Here is a 19,841-nt window from a genome sequence, read left to right on the forward strand (position 1 = left end):
GAGATCTCATCTGCTAGTTCCTTCAGAACCCTGGGGTGTAATCCGTCTGGTCCCGGTGACTTGGATTTGTCTAGGGTAGACAGGTGCTCACTTACCATTTTCTTCCCTATTTCAATTTGTGTCCTAATCTGATTTTTGTGGTGCTGTTTTTGATAGGTTGGACTGTTTTATCCCTTTATGTAAAGACAGATGCAAAAAATGGGTTAAATAGTTCTGCTTTCTCCCTGTTGCTTGTCACCTTCTTTCCACTTTCTCCCAGCAACGGACCGATTGTTTCCTTAACCTTTCTCTTGTTTTTAACATGTTGGAAGAAGCTGTTTTGTTATTTTTTATTTTTGTGGCAAGCCTTTCTTCATTGTGAGCCTTAGCTTTCCTTACTTCATCTTTACAGGCTCGGGCTATTTGCTGATATTCTGCCTTAGTTATGTCCCCCTCTTTCCACTTTTTATACTTAACTTTTTTGTCTTTCAATTTGTCAGAGAGTTCTTTATGCAGCCATGCTGGTTTCTTTTGGGAGCTATTATTTTTCTTCTTCATTGGTATTGTGCTAGACTGAGCTTTTGTAATCTCATTTTTCTAAATTTCCCAAGCTTCTTGAGTTGTTTTCCCCTTGAGGATTCTCACCCATGGAATTCTTCCCAAGCTCTCTCTAAGTTTATTGAAACTAACTCTCTTAAAATCCAAGACTCTAGTTTCACTTTGTTCTACTACGTGTTTGCATAATGTTGAATTTCAATATTACATGGCCACACCTCCAGGGTTCCTATGGCTTCAACATCTTCTATCTTTTCCTCTCTGTTAGTGAGAATTAAGTCTAATATGGCCGATCCCCTTGTTCCCTTCTCTACTTTTTGGGAAACAAAGTTGTCTGCTAGGTTTGTTAGGAACCTGTTGGATCTTCCACTTGGTGCAGAGTTTGTTTCCCAGTTGATGTCAGGGTAGTTAAAATCCCCCATTACTATTGTGGTGTGCTTCCTACATACCTTAGTTAGCTTACTAGCAAAAAGTTCATCTACTTCCTCTGCTTGGTTGGGTGGCCTGTAGTATTGACCTATGTCATTCCCCCCCCCCCCAACATTTAATATTGAACCAAATGCATTCAAAATAGTTCTAATCGATCTGAAGGTGGGGCTTAGCAGTGAGAAGACAGATTTTCAGGCTATTCCTGAAATTCCCCTATTCCGAAGCAATTGGACGGTTCTTTTTTGAACCCAAGCTGTCCCGGAGAGACAGTGAAAGGTAGGAGGAGATCCAGTGACCCCAGAAACGTTCGCAAAATCTCTGGGGGCTTGGAATTTAACCTCCTTTGCCAGTGACTTCCGGAGCCATAAGACTAACTGAAACTGCAGATAGCTCCAAAGAATGGCGAAGTGTTTCCAGCTGGTAAGCTGATTTTATTACTCAGAGAGAGACAGTCCGCATAAAAATTCAAGCTAATTTAAATCAACGAACAGAAGAATGTAGTGGCGATTTCGATCTCTTTATTGGTGTATGGACGGTGGTTACCCTATTTTTTAAATGTTTTAAATGCTATTTACACGGACAAGGATAGATTACTCCAACATCTCCTCTGATCCTCTGTAAGTGGGCTGTAAACCAATTCACTATAATTTGGCTCCTTACAACTTGACACTTTTATTGCCTGGCTGGATTGGTCTAAGATCAGATAAGATTGTACAGTTCCCAGCTTGTTTTTACTTGCAAATACCTCAGAGTTTCCAAAAAAAAAATATTAACTGCATACAAATATGGCGTCTATTCAAGTCTCTATTCAAATGATTTCTTCGGCACTACAAAAATTATCTGCCACACATGATAGAATTGAGAGGAAAGTGGATTATTTGCTGTTCCTAGCAACAAAATATGAAGGAAAAAATGAGAATGTTGAATGTTTGAATGTTCTTCAAATACAAACGAAGGATGACAGAGATGAAGATTTTCAACTTGCTGATATTCGGGGCAACTGGTTTACCTCTGAGGGAGAAAAAGATGGAATGTCTGAAGGGGGGGAAGCCACACAGAAGATTTACTTCGAAAGACAGGGTGTAGGAGGAGTGAGAAGCATTAAAGAATTTATACTTTATGAAATACCATTTGCAAAACTTTTGACACCACCACTGAGAATTAAAGACAAGCTGATAAAGGAAACAAACAGAGGACGGCAGCACTATATGAGAGGCACCACAAGCAAAAAGGTGCAAAGATTTTTTTGTATGGACTTGCTCATAAAGATGTTTGGAGAATTCGACCCACGAATGGCAACAGGATTAAGGAGGTTTTGTTACTGGAGAGACACAGGCTGATAGATGGAAGAATACAATTTAAAATTAGCTAAACCTAGTTAAATTCATTTGTAATAGATATAGCTGAATAATAATTGATAATGATAGTAATGTATATAATGTTGAGTTGCTATGATAAATAACAATTGGATATGAGAAGGGAAGGTTAGAAATATTTTTGGACTATATATAAAGGTTATTAATCACAATAATTATTACTATTAAAAATAAAATAAATAACTAATATGGGGAAAATACTATGATATATGATATAATTGCATAAAGAAAGGAGAATGATAATAAACTATATGCATGGAGGATGGAAGTTTTGGTATTAAATATTATGGATGTTTAGCTAAAACAGGATATGAGGATTTGATATTAATGGAGGATTTTATAAACAAGTAAATGAAATGCTAGCATGTGGTTATTGATTAAATCTTTGGCATAGTTAAGGATAAAGGATGTTTAAACAACTGTAGTCAACTAAAAGTGGAGGTATGATGATGTTAATATGGTAACATTTGAGTTAAGATATTTGAATTAATATGAATTAATGGAAGAGATGCACAAAAACTTGTTGTAACCAGCTGATATACTTTTTTATAACATATACTTGTGTTTTTCTTTTTGTTTTTTGTTTTTTGTTTGTTTTTTTCTCTGCCTTTTTCCCCCTCACTATTGTGGGCATGTGTTGTTTATCTAACAAAAAAAAAAAAATTATTAAAAAAAATAGTTCTAATCATTGTTGTGCTCTATTTCTGTAGAGATGTAGTTATTTCTTATATATAGTGCAACTCCACCTCCTCTTTTATTTGGTCTTTTTCTTTTAAATAATTTAAATCTTTCTAGCTGTATGTTCCACCTGTGGGTTTCATCCCACCAAGTTTCTGTAATGGCAACAATATCGTATCTGCCCTCATTTACTTGAATTTCTAATTCACCCTGTTTATTCCTCATACTCTGTGCATTGGCGTATAGACATTTGAGTCCACATTGTATGGCACTCACTATTAAATGCTTGGTTTTGCTTGACCACAGGAGTAATAATCTTACCCGCACAAACATCTGTGTTATATGCACTGATAACCCTATGAGTTTTAGATTGCTGGGAACAGAAATGTTCTGTATCAATTAATTCTCTGTCCCAGCTGTTCAGTTTAAATATTTATCCAGAAAAACTGAATTTAATGCCAAGTAACTCAGTCCCTTTCTTGGATGGGTGCAAACCATCTCTTTTGTACAGTTTTTCATTGGACCAGCTGCAGGCATCATGACTAATAAAACCAAAGCCTTTCCTTTTACACCACTCCTTTAGCCACACATTAAACTCTGCTACATGCTGGCCCTTCCCTTTTTGTTCCTTATATACTGGTAAAACCTCTGAAAAGATAAGCCTACAACCTATACTACTAAATTCGTATCCCAAGCTCTTGAAATCATTTTTCACAGAAAGTACAACTTTTTGGGGCAGATCATTTGTGCCAAGATGTATAATAGTATCAATGTCACAGTCCTTATTTGCATTATTGACTATCTTAAGAATACGCCTCTTGTCTCTGCTGGCAGTAGCACCTGGCAGACACCTGACCTCTTTTAAAACCTCCATATCCTTTCCTAAATTTACATCCCTTACGATTGAATCACCAACCAGAAGGTGACTTCTCTTTTTACATACCTTGATCTTCTTGTGCGACTGATGTGTGATACCTGGGTCCCCATTTTGCCTTTCCAAAGAAAGTTCTTCATTTTGGATCACAATCCCCTGCTTATTTGAGTCACAACTACTTGACCTGTCTCTTTAGTGTCCCCATTAAGGTCAGTAAGGACACTATATCTGTTATGCTGGGTCACAGCAAAAACTTTTGTGTTTATGGTTCACAGCTCTCACCCTGCCAGATCCCATGGTTGTCCAGACTGCTCTTCTCCTCCAGGATTTTGCGGTAGAGGAGGCTGATGGTGTGGCATCTCCATAGTGTGGAATGGCCAAATTGGGCACCTAATTTCTGCTTGAAGAAATAGCAATAGCAGTTAGACTTATATACCGCTTCATAGGGCTTTCAGCCCTCTCTAAGCGGTTTACAGAGTCAGCATATCGCCCCACAGTCTGGGTCCTCATTTCACCCACCTCGGAAGGATGGAAGGCTGAGTCAACCTTGAGCCGGTGAGATTAGAACTGCTGAACTGCAGATAACAGTCAGCTGTAGTGGCCTTCAGTACTGCACCCTAACCACTGTGCCACCTCGGCTCTAAGAACACAGATTAGAGATTCTAGATAGGTAATCTGTCTATGTATACTAGTAATTTGTTTACAAAGGGGACAGTATCCAAATTTGAAAAGAGTGCTGCGAAAGACAAGTGCAAAACAGCTATTACATTGAACTAAGCTGGTCATTTTGAAATAAAATAAAATCACAATCTCAAGCGCACTAATCCAGAATGTATTATTACTATTTTGCTTTATAGATATTCGTGCGCCGTTAGTTGAATCAAAGGCTGGAAACTAAACTTTATAAAGTGAAAAAGTGGAAATGTGATATGTGAGCTTCAAAAAAGAGAACTTTTTTGAGAAAATTCTCAAGTACTTTCATCTGCGTCACAAGAAAAACAATCAAGACCTGTTCTATATTAATTAGGATAAAATTAAAGCCCCTTTCAATTATGTTCTAAGAATGTTAGTAATACATTTTCTAGGTCAGTGTTTCTCAACTTCAGCAACTTTAAACTGTGTGGATCAACTTCAGTTTGTTGGCTGGGAAATTCTTGGAGTTTTCATTGCTTATGTCAACACATAGCTTAAGGTTGCTGAGGTTGAGAAACACTGTCCTAGTTAGTTCTATGCAGATGAGCTTCAAATAAAACCTAAAAAGATTTTTTTTAATTAGTTCTAGTATTCACATACAATGAAAGGGCTCCCATATTGCATTGCCCAGCAAAGAGAAAACATTGCTCCTTTCCACTGTTATTAAGATAGTAATTTGGAAGAATTAGGAAAACACTTCTAGTTCCCCTAAGTTTATAATTCCCCCAAATCCCAGCCACAACGAACTAAAAGAGCCTGCTTTTTCCATAAAAAAAATATATTGGGAGGTATGGTGAACTAAATATGTTTCTGCAGAGAGTAGAGACAACAATCATGGCAAGACCAAAGAACTGGCAAATAGACAAGACTCTAGATTCTTCACGCAAGAAGAGAACAGAAGATTATCCATTTGTGCTGACGGCTGTTTCTCACAAGGACCAAGGCACACATTTTCTTGTGGGTTTAAGCACTGGGAAACAAAGGGATTAGCCATTATGCTCATAACAGCTCTGAAGTCTTTTAAAGCTAAGCTTACTTTCTAATCACTTTCAGAAATTATTTATTTACTATTCTAACAGCCTTAGCCACTCTATTTTCAGGATGACATATTTGAAAACCTGGTGAGTCTACCTTTCTTCTTGAATGAAAGAAAATTTAATATAAGAATTTGAAGAATTTGAAATATACAGCAAAAGGCTGAATATGATTTTGATCAGGCGGTTATACATGAATTAAGAGACCAGACAAATTGAGAACCCTTAGATGTTTACTATAAGATTTTGGAAATAATTAAATAAAATAAATGGCATCTTGTGGGAACCAAATTGCTTTGTTTATATCAAGTCAAAATAGAATTTTAAGACATTATGATTTCAGAAATTAAACACTAGATGGCATGAAAAATTCCATTCAGACCTTGCCTTTTTTCCGGTTAGTATAGGGATTTACAAAGTGATACAAAATGTTAAAACCTTTAAAATACTTTAGGAAATTTTCAAAGAATTGGTCAACACATTAACATCTATATCAGAAATGTCAGTAATGATATCTGCTTCTATGGACAGACTATGTCCAAGAGGTTAAATCTGATGCAAATTTAAGTTGGTTAAAGTTTGGAAATCAAAGTGGAAATGCAAATGATAGACCAGAAGAATGATCTGGATAATGACTTTTACTGAATTTATGAAAGAGATTAGTTAAAGCCTCAAGAATCCTTTGCAATGAAAAAAGAAAAAATTGAAGAGAGGCCAAATCCTATAACATCATATGAATGAATCAAAAGTGAAGATTGTTAGAAGTAAAGGGAACGAATATAAAGTTGGCTGATTTGATCAAGCTTAAAACAAAATATGTTTATGAAGCTCTGGTAACACTTTATAGATTTTTTGTTGACATCAGGCCTGAACAGTTGATGATTTATGGATGAGCATATAGATGTTATGAGAACAAAAGATATTTGTTACCTTATGGAAATAAAGAGGGTTGTTTTTTTTCATTTTGATAAAGCTGTGAAGTTACCTTTACATATTTTTCTTTAACTTACTTTTTTTTTTTGAATTTTTTTTTTCTATTTCTGTTTTCCTAGTTACAAATGCAGAAATGTATTTTGTTTTACTATTGCAACTAAAATAAAAAATATGAAAAAAGTAAATAAATTTCAAATCACATTGAGGACAAAGTAAAATCAATTTAGCATACAGAAAATATGCTATGCTGCCATGCTATGCAGTAGTGAATTTTACCATGGAAGATTGCCTTTTCAAGCATTCCTGTTCTTGGATGACTAGGCATGTAAAACAGGCTAATTGGCTGGATTTAGTGCTTCACAGTATGACTGACTGGATAAAATGAATTTAACCCTATGCATGGCTGGATCTATTTTGTGCTAAATTTAACTTGCTAGAGGCTTAATTGACTAAAGGTTAATTGCCCCATTGACCCAAATAAGCTGTTCTCCTCTTTTTTGGAGATGAACCTACATTGTATAAACTGAATTTTGGTGCATAATTTGCATTTATTCAAAAATACAGGCAGTGCTTATATTGGAATACCAGAGTGACCAGCAGACAAATTTCTCTGTGATCTCTAGAGCTACATTAAATCAGACTTTCTTATCTAATTTCCTAAAATAATAAGAACAGGCAGGATGTTTAATGTATAATTAAACTTTGTTGATTATAACAAATTTATCTTCCTTATCTGTTGGAATTATAAATTGTATTTTTCCAATGTCATTTAATTCTATGAAAAATAAGATCTGCTTTCAAAAGGAAACACATATTCTTTCAAGCTGCCTGACATTTAATTCCCATATACATTACATACATTTTTTGTCCTTGTGAGCGAGAAATATTGCCCTATTTGGAAATGATATGCTACTTCCACAGCCTTTACCTAAGTATTATATTATCCTTACATGGCTTTTTGTGAAATGCTAACATATACTTTATTTCTGCTTGTGTCTTCTCAAATACTCTAATGTAACTTTAAAACATAGATATATAATCTTTTATGGAACGCAGGGGAATATATAGTTATAGTCTCTCTATATATATAGTCAATAGACTATATATATATATATACCATCTACCAGAAGAAAACACACACTAACCGCTATCTGCACGCACTCTCACACCACCACCCAGCCCAGATCAATTCCGTAGCCAAGACACTCATCTCCAGAACAAAACGCCTAGCTGATGAACAACACCTAAAAACCGAACTACACACTCTCACCAACGTACTGACATCCAATGGATTCCAAAGAAATAAGATCACCAACCTAATCCAAAAAGAAACCCCCACTAAAGTCCAGGACAGAGAACAAGAAAATGGAAAAGCCCTCCTCCCATACATAAAAGGCACCACAGACAAAATCAGCAAAATCCTCCGCAAACACAACATCAAGACAGCATTCTGCACAGACCGGAAAATATCCACCATCCTAAGAAACCCCAAAGACAAAATTGAATTAGAAAATCAAGGAGTATATGAAATCCCATGCACTACTTGCCCCGCCACATACATCGGACAGACCAACAGAAGAATAAGTGCACGCATTGAAGAACACAAAAATGCAATCAAAAAAGAAGAACCAACTTCTTCCCTGGTCCAACACCTCAAAGCCACAGGACATAAAATTGACTTCAATAAGACAAGAACCATCGCCAAGGCCGAACACTTCAACAACCGTATAATCAGGGAAGCAATCGAAATAGAAAAACACCCACATAGCATGAACAGGCGTGACGACACCTCCCGCCTGCCAGCCCTTTGGAAACCCGCCCTCATTAACAAACGAATCCCAAACATGAAGAATGAGACCAGGCCCACACTCACAATAGCCACACAGAATACTACCAAAAAACATCCACAAAGAAAACAACCAAAAACACAAACTGATGAGGAGGCACGACCCAGAACCAGAAGCCAAACTGCTAAAGCACAATCAGCCTCTTCAAAACCCCTCCTACCCTCACAGGAAACACAACCTCCCAAACAATCAGAACAGAACACCCTTCCACCAAATATTGACACACTTCCACCTAATCAAGACACACCCAAGCCCCCATTCAATCAGTTTTAATCCCCTACTGGCAGTTAAAACTTAATCCCCTACTGGCAGTTAAAATTTAATCCCCTACCAGCAGTTATAAGGGACAAACAGCCAAGATCCCACACTACTCCTGGAAACACCAAACCTGAAGTAGTCAGCAGCAGCCTGAAGATGACGAATGTGACTTCGTCGAAACGTCGCAAAGACATATCCAATTCTACGCGGGAGAAAACCCGAACAACTAGAGACCTACATACTAACACCCGCGAAAACCTCAGAAAACATATATATATATATATATATATATATATATATATATATATATATATATATATATATATATATATATATATATATATATATATATATATATATATATATATATATATATATATATATATATATATATATAGTCAATCATGCTTCCCTTTTCTCATAGAGGCTATTTAACATTTCTAACAGCATAACATTTTAAACTATATGGCCACACAGTCACTAGGTGACTTGACAGTTCAAAACAATTTAACTCTTTTTAAACATTGCAATGATGGTTCCAGTGACTAAAAAGTACTGAGAAGGCTCATGGAACGTTCAGATATGCATACTTTTGTCTGTAATATACTTCCACATTCTTTTTATATTTTGAAATATTTTGGACAATGCTTACATTGCTCATAGTCCAATATTCATTCCATGTGAATGCTGCATACTGCTTTGGATATTTTTAAACATTTCACTATTTATATGCTCTTTTATTTGTTTACATGCCTTCTCTTTATTTCTTCACTAAGAAAAACCACATGTAGGAAAAATAATGCTTAAAATATTTTGAATAGCTTCAGACTTTGGATACATACATCTATTTATGAAATAAATGAATCTATTTATGTAATTTATGAAAAAAAGATCACAGCTGTGGGGCAAAATAAATGCTTTGCAAATACTCAGTTCTTCAACCTTTTCGAAGCAGTCACAATTGCCATTTGGGATGGCATGAAATGACCTCTGCCACTCCCAAAAATGGGGGCCTGCTCTGTGAAGGCCACACAGAAGATTGGCTGCTTCTCTTTCCCAAAGGCAATCTTTCAAAAAGGTAAGTGGACCAATATGTGACAGCAGCAGAGGAGGCCCAAGAGAGGAGGACCCAGCCGGCAAGAAGCAGAGCAGAGGTGGGTTCCTACTGGTTCAGACTGGTTCAGCAGAGTAGGTAGTAACTCAGCCAGTCACACCCCTGAACTAGTCCTGTCAATGGTGGCGCATCTTGTTTTTTGCTTTTGCGCATACGGAGAAGAAGGTTTTTACTACTGCGCATGCACATGAAGTGCGTCCCTGAGCAAACTGGCAGTAACAGAAGCCGGAACCCACCCCTGAAGCACAATATGAGGTAACTTCAGGGGATGGGATAAGCCCTGGGAGATCCAGGACAAGCCACATGTGAGCTGGGTAGATGATGCAGTTGAAGGCCCGGGTCTGCGCCAGGCCATCCAAGGTCTCTTCCATCCCTGAGACATGCCATTTTCCACTTAACAACTGCAATGGGGAGAGGAGGGTTTGTGGTCATCAAGCAAGACAATCACATCATTTAATGACCACTAGAACTTATAACCATAATGCTCAGGCTCTATAACAGTCATGAGTCAAAGAATGCCTATATAATATGCTCATTCTAGTTTATAGCCTGTTATATCCTGGTGGTCTCCAATCCAAATTCACCAAATCCAACTCTTCTTTGCTTCCAGGTTCAGACAAGATTGGTCAAGTGTTGCCACTTGCTAAAATATTTAAATCAAAGCTACATTTGCACTATAAGCTTTGATGATTTGTGAGCAGGTTGAAAACCATTGTCACTTCCCTGAAACTGTAGGATACAGGAATTAAACTGGGGGTCAGGAGCAAGAGATATGTAATTATGGAAAGTGATATCCCTATTTCACAGAAGGAAACATAGCCCAAACAAAAGGCGAGAACTGCTTATTTTCATAGCAGTTGATCAAGAAAGTTTAGAAAACAGGACTATGACTAAAAAATTTCCCTATTCTCTCTCATTTTCACTTTGTTACAGTAGGGGCTATTTGTATAGCTAAAACCTATTCCAATGAAAAGCACAGCAAGAAATCAATCTTAGTCACATGCTCTATAAAACAAATACAAAATTGAAAAATAAGTTAGGGACATTGGCTGAAAATATAGGAAAAAAAACATTTAATAGAAATAAGTGAAAGCTTTGTTTAGGAAAAGAAATCAAATAACTTTTAATCTGTTGTATTCTGTTGAGGCTCTACAAACTGGGGTGAGTTATAAAAGCTGTGAAATAAATAAATATACAACCTTAAAAAGCTGCTGAGATATGAATGAATACTAGATCTAGAACAGGGATGCCAAACTGGCAGGCCACGGGCTGGATGCATCACACATAGGCCACTTCCAGCCCAGCTCCGCAAATAGGAAAAATGTCATAAAATGTCACGAGATGGCAACATGGCACCTTAAGTTTTATACCTGTGATCTAGAAATAAGGACACTGTAAGTTCTCAGCTTCCCTTAGACATGAAAGCCAGCTGAGTAATTTTGGGCCAGACTCCTGCCCTCAGTCTAACTCAATTCACAGGATTGTTGTGATAGGGAAGTAGGAGACAAATAGCTGTGAAGTTATAACATTATTTGGACAATGATTTAAATATTATATTTCAAGCTTACCTGTGCTACTTTTGCTGCATCCAGGACTCGACTATCCTTTTCAGCACCCTTTTGTTTTTGTAAAATTCGCCAGACAGCATTTCTTAATCCTTCTCGATTCACATCTCCCAAGAGTTCACTACGCAGGATAACAAGATTGTAGATCACACCATAACGTATAACCCAGAAGGGATCGTTATCTGAAATAATGGCAAACCAGGGTACCATAACATGACTGCTCATAATATGAGAAATGTTTTCCTAGTCAAATCAAAAAATCCACATAGTCTAGAATTCTGCTTCAAAAGCCGACAGCTGACACCTCTGCAGTCAAGGTCCTTTAAACAATTATGGAAAGCACTTTACCATGTAAGTAATTCAATTAGTTGTTATTGCTTTTAAAAGGCATTTCTCTAAGCACTGAGCTTTAGTGTAGAACACTAGCATCCTCGCAACCATCTTTCTAGTTCACAGATGGTTGTGATGCTATTGCTAACACAGAATAGTTCAATGAATGTTATGACTTTTGAAAGAGTTGCCAATAAAGGTAAACCAGAGGAATTTACAGGCTTTTGACAAAAGCAACATCACAACATGTTGTACCCAAAACGGGTCCAAGCCTGGTGCCAAAGCCAATAAAGACCACAGAAATGAGAAATAGCATTTTCAGCTTCATTTATTGCAGTACTCCAGCAAAAGGGTCTCAGCAGCTAAAGGAGCCAAGACCCCAAACAATGCACAAATATATAGCTATGATTAAGGAAGTTAACACCCTAAGAATCAAATATTGGTTCCTTGACATATGCTTCTTTTGATTTGTTTCTTCTATTTTACCCACCTTCATACAGCTCATGTTTATGCTAATAAGCTTTTTTATCAAAAGAGGTACATTTTTTACTACTATAATAAGCTAGAGGTTACCAAAGTTTATATATCTACGTGCCTTAGCAAGCATCCTTCTAACATGTCCTTCTAACTTGTAACTTTCTTGTTGCTAGGCAGTAATGTCCCACCATTGTTACACTCATCACAGCTGCAACTTTCTGCTTCAGCAATTCCTTTAACAAACTTTCCTAATTCCAACCTGAGTCCTTCAAACATTAGGCTGAAAGCTCCAGCCTTCAGTGAAAAAGGGGCAGGACTTACACTATGATGTTGCTTACATCACTCTACTTCCCTTCCCCTTGACTTTCACCATTGGCCTGGCCATATTATGGCAGAAATAAAAAAGTAACGGCGATTCCTCTGTAACTGCTCCCAGTTTAGATTTTTAGTTTGGAATACATTATTTCCCCTTTAAAAAAGAATCCAGATGATATCATTAATATCTGTACTCTATAGTGTTTTTTTACTTCTATTGTTTGATAAGCCAGATTTTAAAAAATAAACCAACAAAATGTCAGTGCTAACTTATCAGGTATTGACTTTTAAAGAACAATTAAAGCTATTTATGATTATCTAGCTTTTGCTTATTAACTTTTTTCTTTGGGTTTCTTATTACTTCCAGAGCAGCAGTATTTCTATAGAGTGATTAATAATATCTTCATGACTCCCACTCACTCAGTTCCACAAGGAAGAGGGGTTAATTATTAATTTCTTCTATTTTTTTCTTTTCATTGTACTGCAAAATAACAGTTTCACCAATTACACTAATTAAGGTGCAATTAAGAAGCAATTCATGAGCAGTGCTACTGCTGTGCAGTAGCATTGAAATTGAAGCAATGAAATGAAACTGCATGGAAGTAAACTAATCATTCTACTGTATTTTCTAGCTTTCGTGATTTATCTTACAATTGTACATTGCTGTAAATCATCTAAGCACTGCCAGTAAAATAAAAAGGTCAGTTACCCGCTTTTAAAATAATTAGCATTGCAGAGGATTTTTGCCGAATGATGCCTAGATTTGTGTAAGCCAGTGTTTCTCAAGCTTCACTAATTTAAGATGTGTGAATGTCAACTCCCAGAATCCCCCAGCCTCATGATCTACTGGCTGGGGAATTCTGGGAGTTGCAATCCACACCTCTTAAATTAGCCAAGTTTGTGAAGTACTGGTGAAAGCATTGATCTAAATACCTTGCTCATTCAATGAGCTTTGCTGAATGGAACTTTTCTAAATGTTCTGTGTGAAGCCAGCACTACATGTCTAATATGCAAAGAGTTAACTTTATTAATCTCTTGCAGTAAAAGTAGCCAAGAGTCATATGGCATTTTAAAAATTACTACAAATTCATTACAGAGCTATATAGTCCACAAAAGTGTATGCCGTAATAAATTGATTGGTCCTCAACAGACACAACATTCTGTTATTTTAATTCCATTTCCAGCTGAATGTCAGCAAGCAGTGCTTCAACAACGTTAAAAATGCCTCATATGAAAGGGATCGTTATTTTTCCCTAACTTCTGACATTGGGCTCTTTCTGTAGCCTCACCAATGTGCTTTCCTCCCATCTTCAAAATGGAGCAGAGGCAAACAGCAGCCTCCCTCCATCGAACCACTTTGTCACACATCAACAAAGAAACCAGCAGATTGCTGCCTTACAGGAGGGCAATGCTAGTTGTTGCTGTCACAAGCAGCGACAATGCTTTGTACAAGGAAAAGATTGATTTGTTTAATAGCTAGATGGAGCATAGCCTTCAGTGAACATTTGACTTGCTTCTGCAGTGCAACTGCGGTTGTGCTGTCTTCATGCACTGAGTGGTTTTACTTCTTTGCTCACTGTTATCCTGGATAAAGGCAAGATTCACACTGCTGTTGCCATTAAGAAACCAATTCGGTGAGCTACAGGGTCTGAATCAAGGAGACCCCCCCCCCATCCCTTCCTACATCAGGAGGACAAAAAAGGTGAGCCCCTCTTCCCACAAATAGCTGAAAAGATTGGGTACTAAATAGTGGAGAGGAAAGGGGAGCCAGCAGTGGTGCATTAACCATTAAGCAGACTAAGCATGTGCTTAGGGCACCAGGCCCAAAGCGGGCACCACAAAGTTGAGAAAGAAAAAAAACCAGTGAAGATTTGTACAGTATGCACAAAGGAGGAGCACCAAGATTTCTCAGTGCTTAGGGCACCAGTGAGCCTTAATCCTCCACTGGGAGCCAGACACTATGAAAACCAGAGTTTTCTGCAAAGAGCTCACCTTGCCCAATCTTATCAACCAAATGTCATAGCGAAACCCATAAATAGACTGTGGAGACACAAGAATGTTTCCTATAAATACTACGGCAGTGTCTGAAAGTCCCATGATGATTTACAGCCACAAACAATTCTGTCCGCCATTAAATTTTCATTATTCTTCTAAGTCTCCATAACTAGTAGCTATTTTCATGCCTTGAGGTAGCATAAATTAATCATTCTCTTCTTTAACATAATGCGTTTTTGAAGAACGATGCTGAGATTCTTAGAAATTGTTTGCCTCTCTTGGTTTCTATTGCAAGTATTCTAAATAATCATCCAGCAATTAAGAGCTTTTCATCTTTTCATTCTCTATCCTTTCAGAAGCAGGGTCAAGCTAATCAGTGATTATTACTTCTGTTGGCCTGTGCAAAAAAAGAAGATCACCTCATCTCTTATTCAATACAACAGGGAAGGAAGGAAGGAATCTTTTTGCATGCTGGCTGTTCCTCTGCTGAAGTCAAGGGTATGGAAAGCTAATTGTCCTTTGTATCTATAAAATAGATGCAACATCTCCTTTGTTGAGCTCAACTCCCCGTGACTTCATGAACATATCAATGTAATCATCTTGGCAACAAGAAGTGGGAACTAATTATCAACTTCTCTCCTGATCATTTTGCCTTGGCTAGATGAAAGCTGCAAAGTAACTGAGTTAGCTTGTCCCTTACAACAGAGATGAGCATACCCATGAATTTACAAGGTACACGCTCAAAAAATGTGCTTCACTGTTTTTTGTTTTTCCTATATTTTAGTAAATATACCCGGGGCTTTTCTACACCACAGTTTTCGGGTAGTTGTCTCCTATGTGTAAACTTGACAGGGATTTAAGCCAGTTTAAGAAATCATTTCCTCCATTTCAATCCTTCCTTCCTCTCTGATTACACAATTCTGGTCAGAATACAGTTAATAGATCTCTCAACTGTGAATTCCCTGCTTCTTTTCTCCTCTCACCCATACCAGGAGAGCAAATGCCAATTGCAAAAACAGTTTTACAGTTCTTCCTGTCACTTGGGTTGGAAGGAGAAACTTGACAAAAACCTTGTCAATATCACTCGGTTAAAAGAAGCAGCCAGCATTTCACTATTCCACTACTGAACACACACAAGCACACACAAGCACACACAAACACGTCACACACACATACCACAACAAAGATCCAGCCTTTCAGGGTAGACATCCCAGCATGAAATGGCCATTGGAGGCAAAGAGCAGTGACTACAGTGACTGCCCTCCAGAGCATATACCAGTCAATTGAACTGAGACAACTGGGTAAAATAGAATGAAGTGTGGCAGGCAAAAAGGGAAAAACATTACTTTAATGCAGAGAAAGAAAACACAGGTGGGAGTCACCTTTCCAACAGCCATGGGCTGGTCTAAAGCCCATGAAATTCACTCCTGCTCTTCCAAAATGGAAAGTGCCCATGCAGGGCAAGCAGGAAGTACAAATCAGTCCATGGTATCAAGCTGTAAACTTGCAATTTTACATGGAGAAAAGCAGTGTGACTCTCCAACTAATGTTGAACTAGAGCTCCAATCAGCCCAAGCCAGCATGACTAATAGTTAAGGATTACTGGAACTGCAGTTGTCCATCCCTGCTGCACATATTTACCTAAATTATAAATCCTTTTAGTAAGATTCATTTTGGAGTAAACATGGCTATGTTCTAGCCGCACACCTACTAGCAACAATAAGTAACTGAATTAATCACTGGGTTCAGTCCTGTTTATAGACAGTATTTAATCAGATGTTTTGCTGAATAGGTAATAGTTTACATTTTAAAAAGAATACAGGGAATAATAACAACATTACAGTACAATAGCTGGGAAATAAGATTCCTAATTAATTGCTTAAGCTGAAAGAACAAATATAAAATACTAGATTCCCCACTGCCAGCAGCTGCGAGATGCAAGGGGGAAAATACAAAAGGTGTTAAAATGAATTTCTTTGCTTCTCACCGGGAAAAAAATCCCAGTCTGTCAGGGGTTATTCCAAATAAGTGAACTATTTATTGGAAAAAAGAATAAAAATAAGATCAAGCTCATAAAGTTACCAGGTAGTTGAACTGTTGTTTTGCGGGAAATCTGAAGCAACTATTTGCATATACACAAAGAAATGGGGAAAAAATAATTCAGGAAAGTAGAACCAGAAACTATTCCATAATGATTTCGGGATGGAAAATTGTGGTGGGTGCCTCAGCACAAACTGGTGAATAGGACAGGTCCAAATGTCCTCATTTCAAAAATCAGAAATAAACCTTTGCACTTAAAAAAAGATATTAAGGCCAGGTGTAGACTTCAGTTTGCAAAGCAACAGAATATGATAGTGATCAATAGTTAGCAAGTAGAACAGGTTCTATTATTGCCTAAGCGGTTGTATGGGGGACAGGCATGCATTGTTATTGTAGCAGATATCACCGTTTTCTGCAAAATTCCAGAGTTTCCACTGAATGAACAAATAAAAGATAATTTGGCTCTTGAATGCGCTTGATGATTTCATCAAATCCTGTGGTCATCATACTTGCCAGAAGCAAGACTAGAGGTAAAGGGAACAGTTTGAAGATTGTGGTAAGTGAGTTGCCATGACTGAGGTGATGTCCCAAAATTGGGGCTTTGTCTATTTGCCAGATGCATGAAAAGTTAGAAAATTATTGACAGTGTAGTTAATTAGCAGACTTACATTTCTACTTTCTAGCTCAAGATTTATAACTACAGTGGAATATTTGTCATGCAAAGGAGTTTTCACAGTTTTATTGTTGTCTATGTGCACACAAAGTGCTGCACCTGTATTAAAGAGCAAGAAGACTGAAGCTACTGGAGGACAACAAACAATGCAGTAGGAGAGAGGATCTCCAAAATATATAATTTAGAGAAAGCTAGGAGCACCAAAGTGCAAATAAATCTAAACTGCCTACAAAAGGACTAGTAATGAAGTTTATCAATTGTGTGAATAGTGGATACAGGAAGAAGTACCGAAACAGTTAATAAATTGCAAGAAGCTCTGTAAATTAATGTGTGTAAGATTGTTAGGCTAAACCATAATATATTGAAAAGAGAAGTACTCATTATTTTATTTGAACTGTAACAATAAAAGTTGCTGTCCTTGGCAGAAGAATACTGAATGTGTTTGGATTAGTTCTTGTCCCTTTCCTATGTGTTAATGGAGACGCATTCCCTGTATTCTCTTCAAACAACTGGACTAAGATGGGCTATGGTGTAATGCAGCAAGGCTATCCTTATGGTCATATCCTGCTAAATTAAATGTTAAATATTTAAATATTAAATATACCGAGCTAGTTTTTCAATATTGCCCTTGGATAGAGAAGTGCCCTGCTCCCTGCAAGTAGAAAGTGAAGAATATGTTTACATTAGATATACGTTCTATTCTGTGCCATGTATTATTTTGCTGGTTTTGTTTGTTATTTTAATTTAATATTTTAACCGTATTCTATAAACTACCTAGAGCTACCTTGTGATTGAAGCAAACAAGTTGATAAATATATAAATCAAATAAGTCAACAAATGGCAATGCATAAGTTTGGTATACAACCCAAAACTACATCTCAGGCTGCTTCTGTTATGGTTTATGCAAAAAATGATACTGTGTTTCCCCGAAAATAAGACAGGGTCTTATTTTCTTTTGAACCCTGAAATAAGCACTTGGCCTTTTATTCAGGAATGTCTTATTATTTTTGAGGTACAGGAGGAGGTGAGTGTGGCTACCTCATGGCTGCTGCTCTGTTGGAATATTTTTGGGGAGGACTTATTTTCAAGGGATGGCTTATTTTAGTGCATGCACTCAGAAGTCCGATTGGGCTTATTATCTGGGGAGATCTTACTTTTGGGAAAATAGGTTACTATAGAAACACTTGACAGACACCTAATCAAACCATCAGATACTGATTGGTGAACATGAATTTCTGTCTTCAGAAGCTATTCCATCTACTCTAATCTCCCTCCAAAATCCCATTTGGGGCCAGTTACTTTTTCTTTTAACAAGTTGCAGAGTAAAGACCTATGTCTAAAATATGATAATCTCAGAGAATCTCCCTTTACAGACATCCAGAGTTTATTTTCTCTTAAGTCTTTATTTTATGAAAGCTAAATTATACACCATGCAAAACAATTGTGTTAACTCAATTCACCTTAAAATTAACAATATAAATTGTAGACAGTACCGATCCACCCAATCATACGTAAACCACTTGGTTTTTTCCCCAGTTGTGTTAAGCACTGATTATTACAGAATTTTTAAAAGAAGAGAGAAAAGAGAACACAGAATATCCAAGTGTCATATTGTTATTGCGTTCACACAGAGATACACAAAGACAAGCAGATGGCAATATGCTAGGACTGTCATAAAAAGTGGACTGTAATCTAATAAACATGTCTAGACATTTTGAAAGAAATCTGTTACAAAACTACTCATCCAAGTTCCCAACAGCATCACAAGGCTGTCTTCAGTTCTGCTTTGTATGACCTCATGGCAGCTATCAAAACTGTTACTTTAAATATATTGAAAGAAATATGTCCCTGACAACGCAGCAAGTGAATATGCAGAGGGTAGAAGGTGGTATTAAAAGTTCTGCAACAAAAGCTCTTTAAAAAGAACAGAAGAAAAAGGGACTCATTAGATATTCAGGCAAGCTGAAAAGAAAAATGATTCTTTTCATATTCTAATCTCCCCCTGCTCATTGCTAATTGAGTAACCACTGAGAAAAAAGAACACATTTAGCAATTCTGCAGGTGTTTTACTTCTCCCATTATCTCAAACACTAGTGCTAAAAGAAAAAATGCACCTAATATATTTTAAATAGAAAACATTTCTTTCTACAAAGACCCTATCTAAACATTTAAAGATATCTTTTTACCTGGTTCATTACAATGTCTGTCCTCTAGATCTTAGCCTACATAAGGCACAGGTAATTTCAATGTTGTGAGAAAACTATACCATTTTTAAAGTTTTGGGGCTCTTGCCATGGCCATGTTTCTATTGACACTTGGATTTCTTTTATGAACTTGAGCTTTAATAACCTTTATTAAAGACAAAATGAGAAAAAGTGGTAGCAGTGGCAATAACACTTAGACTTATATACTGCTTCACAGTGCTTTACAGCCCTCTCTACGTGGTTTACAGAGTCAGCATATTGCCCCCAACAATCTGGGTCCTCATTTTACTGACCTTGTAAGGATGGAAGGCTGAGTCAACCTTGAGCCTGGTGAGATTTGAACTGCCAAGCTGCTGGCAATCACAGTCAGCAAAAGTAGCATGCTGTACTGTACTCTAACCACTGCGCCACCAGGGCTCTTAAAGATAAACTACTCTTATTTTTTTCCCAATTATTTATTGCCACTTGTGCT

At 37.1% G+C, this 19,841-nt stretch overlaps 1 protein-coding gene across 1 annotated transcript in view; it reads right to left on the minus strand.

Moving 5' to 3' along the window:
- The window catches only part of TMEM232 (transmembrane protein 232), a 118,699-nt gene that overhangs the window by 43,445 nt on the left and 55,413 nt on the right, over positions 1-19,841 (minus strand). Inside the window, exon 11 of the mRNA XM_014059455.2 lies at positions 11,339-11,517. Within this exon, the coding sequence (XP_013914930.2) occupies positions 11,339-11,517 (179 nt within the window). The remainder of the gene's footprint in view (positions 1-11,338; positions 11,518-19,841) is intronic.

This window comes from Thamnophis sirtalis, unplaced genomic scaffold (assembly GCF_051295495.1).
Source record: "Thamnophis sirtalis isolate CommonGarterSnake01/CBP01778 unplaced genomic scaffold, rThaSir2_p1.2 scaffold_5, whole genome shotgun sequence".
In the NCBI taxonomy this organism is placed as follows: Eukaryota; Metazoa; Chordata; class Lepidosauria; order Squamata; family Natricidae; genus Thamnophis; species Thamnophis sirtalis.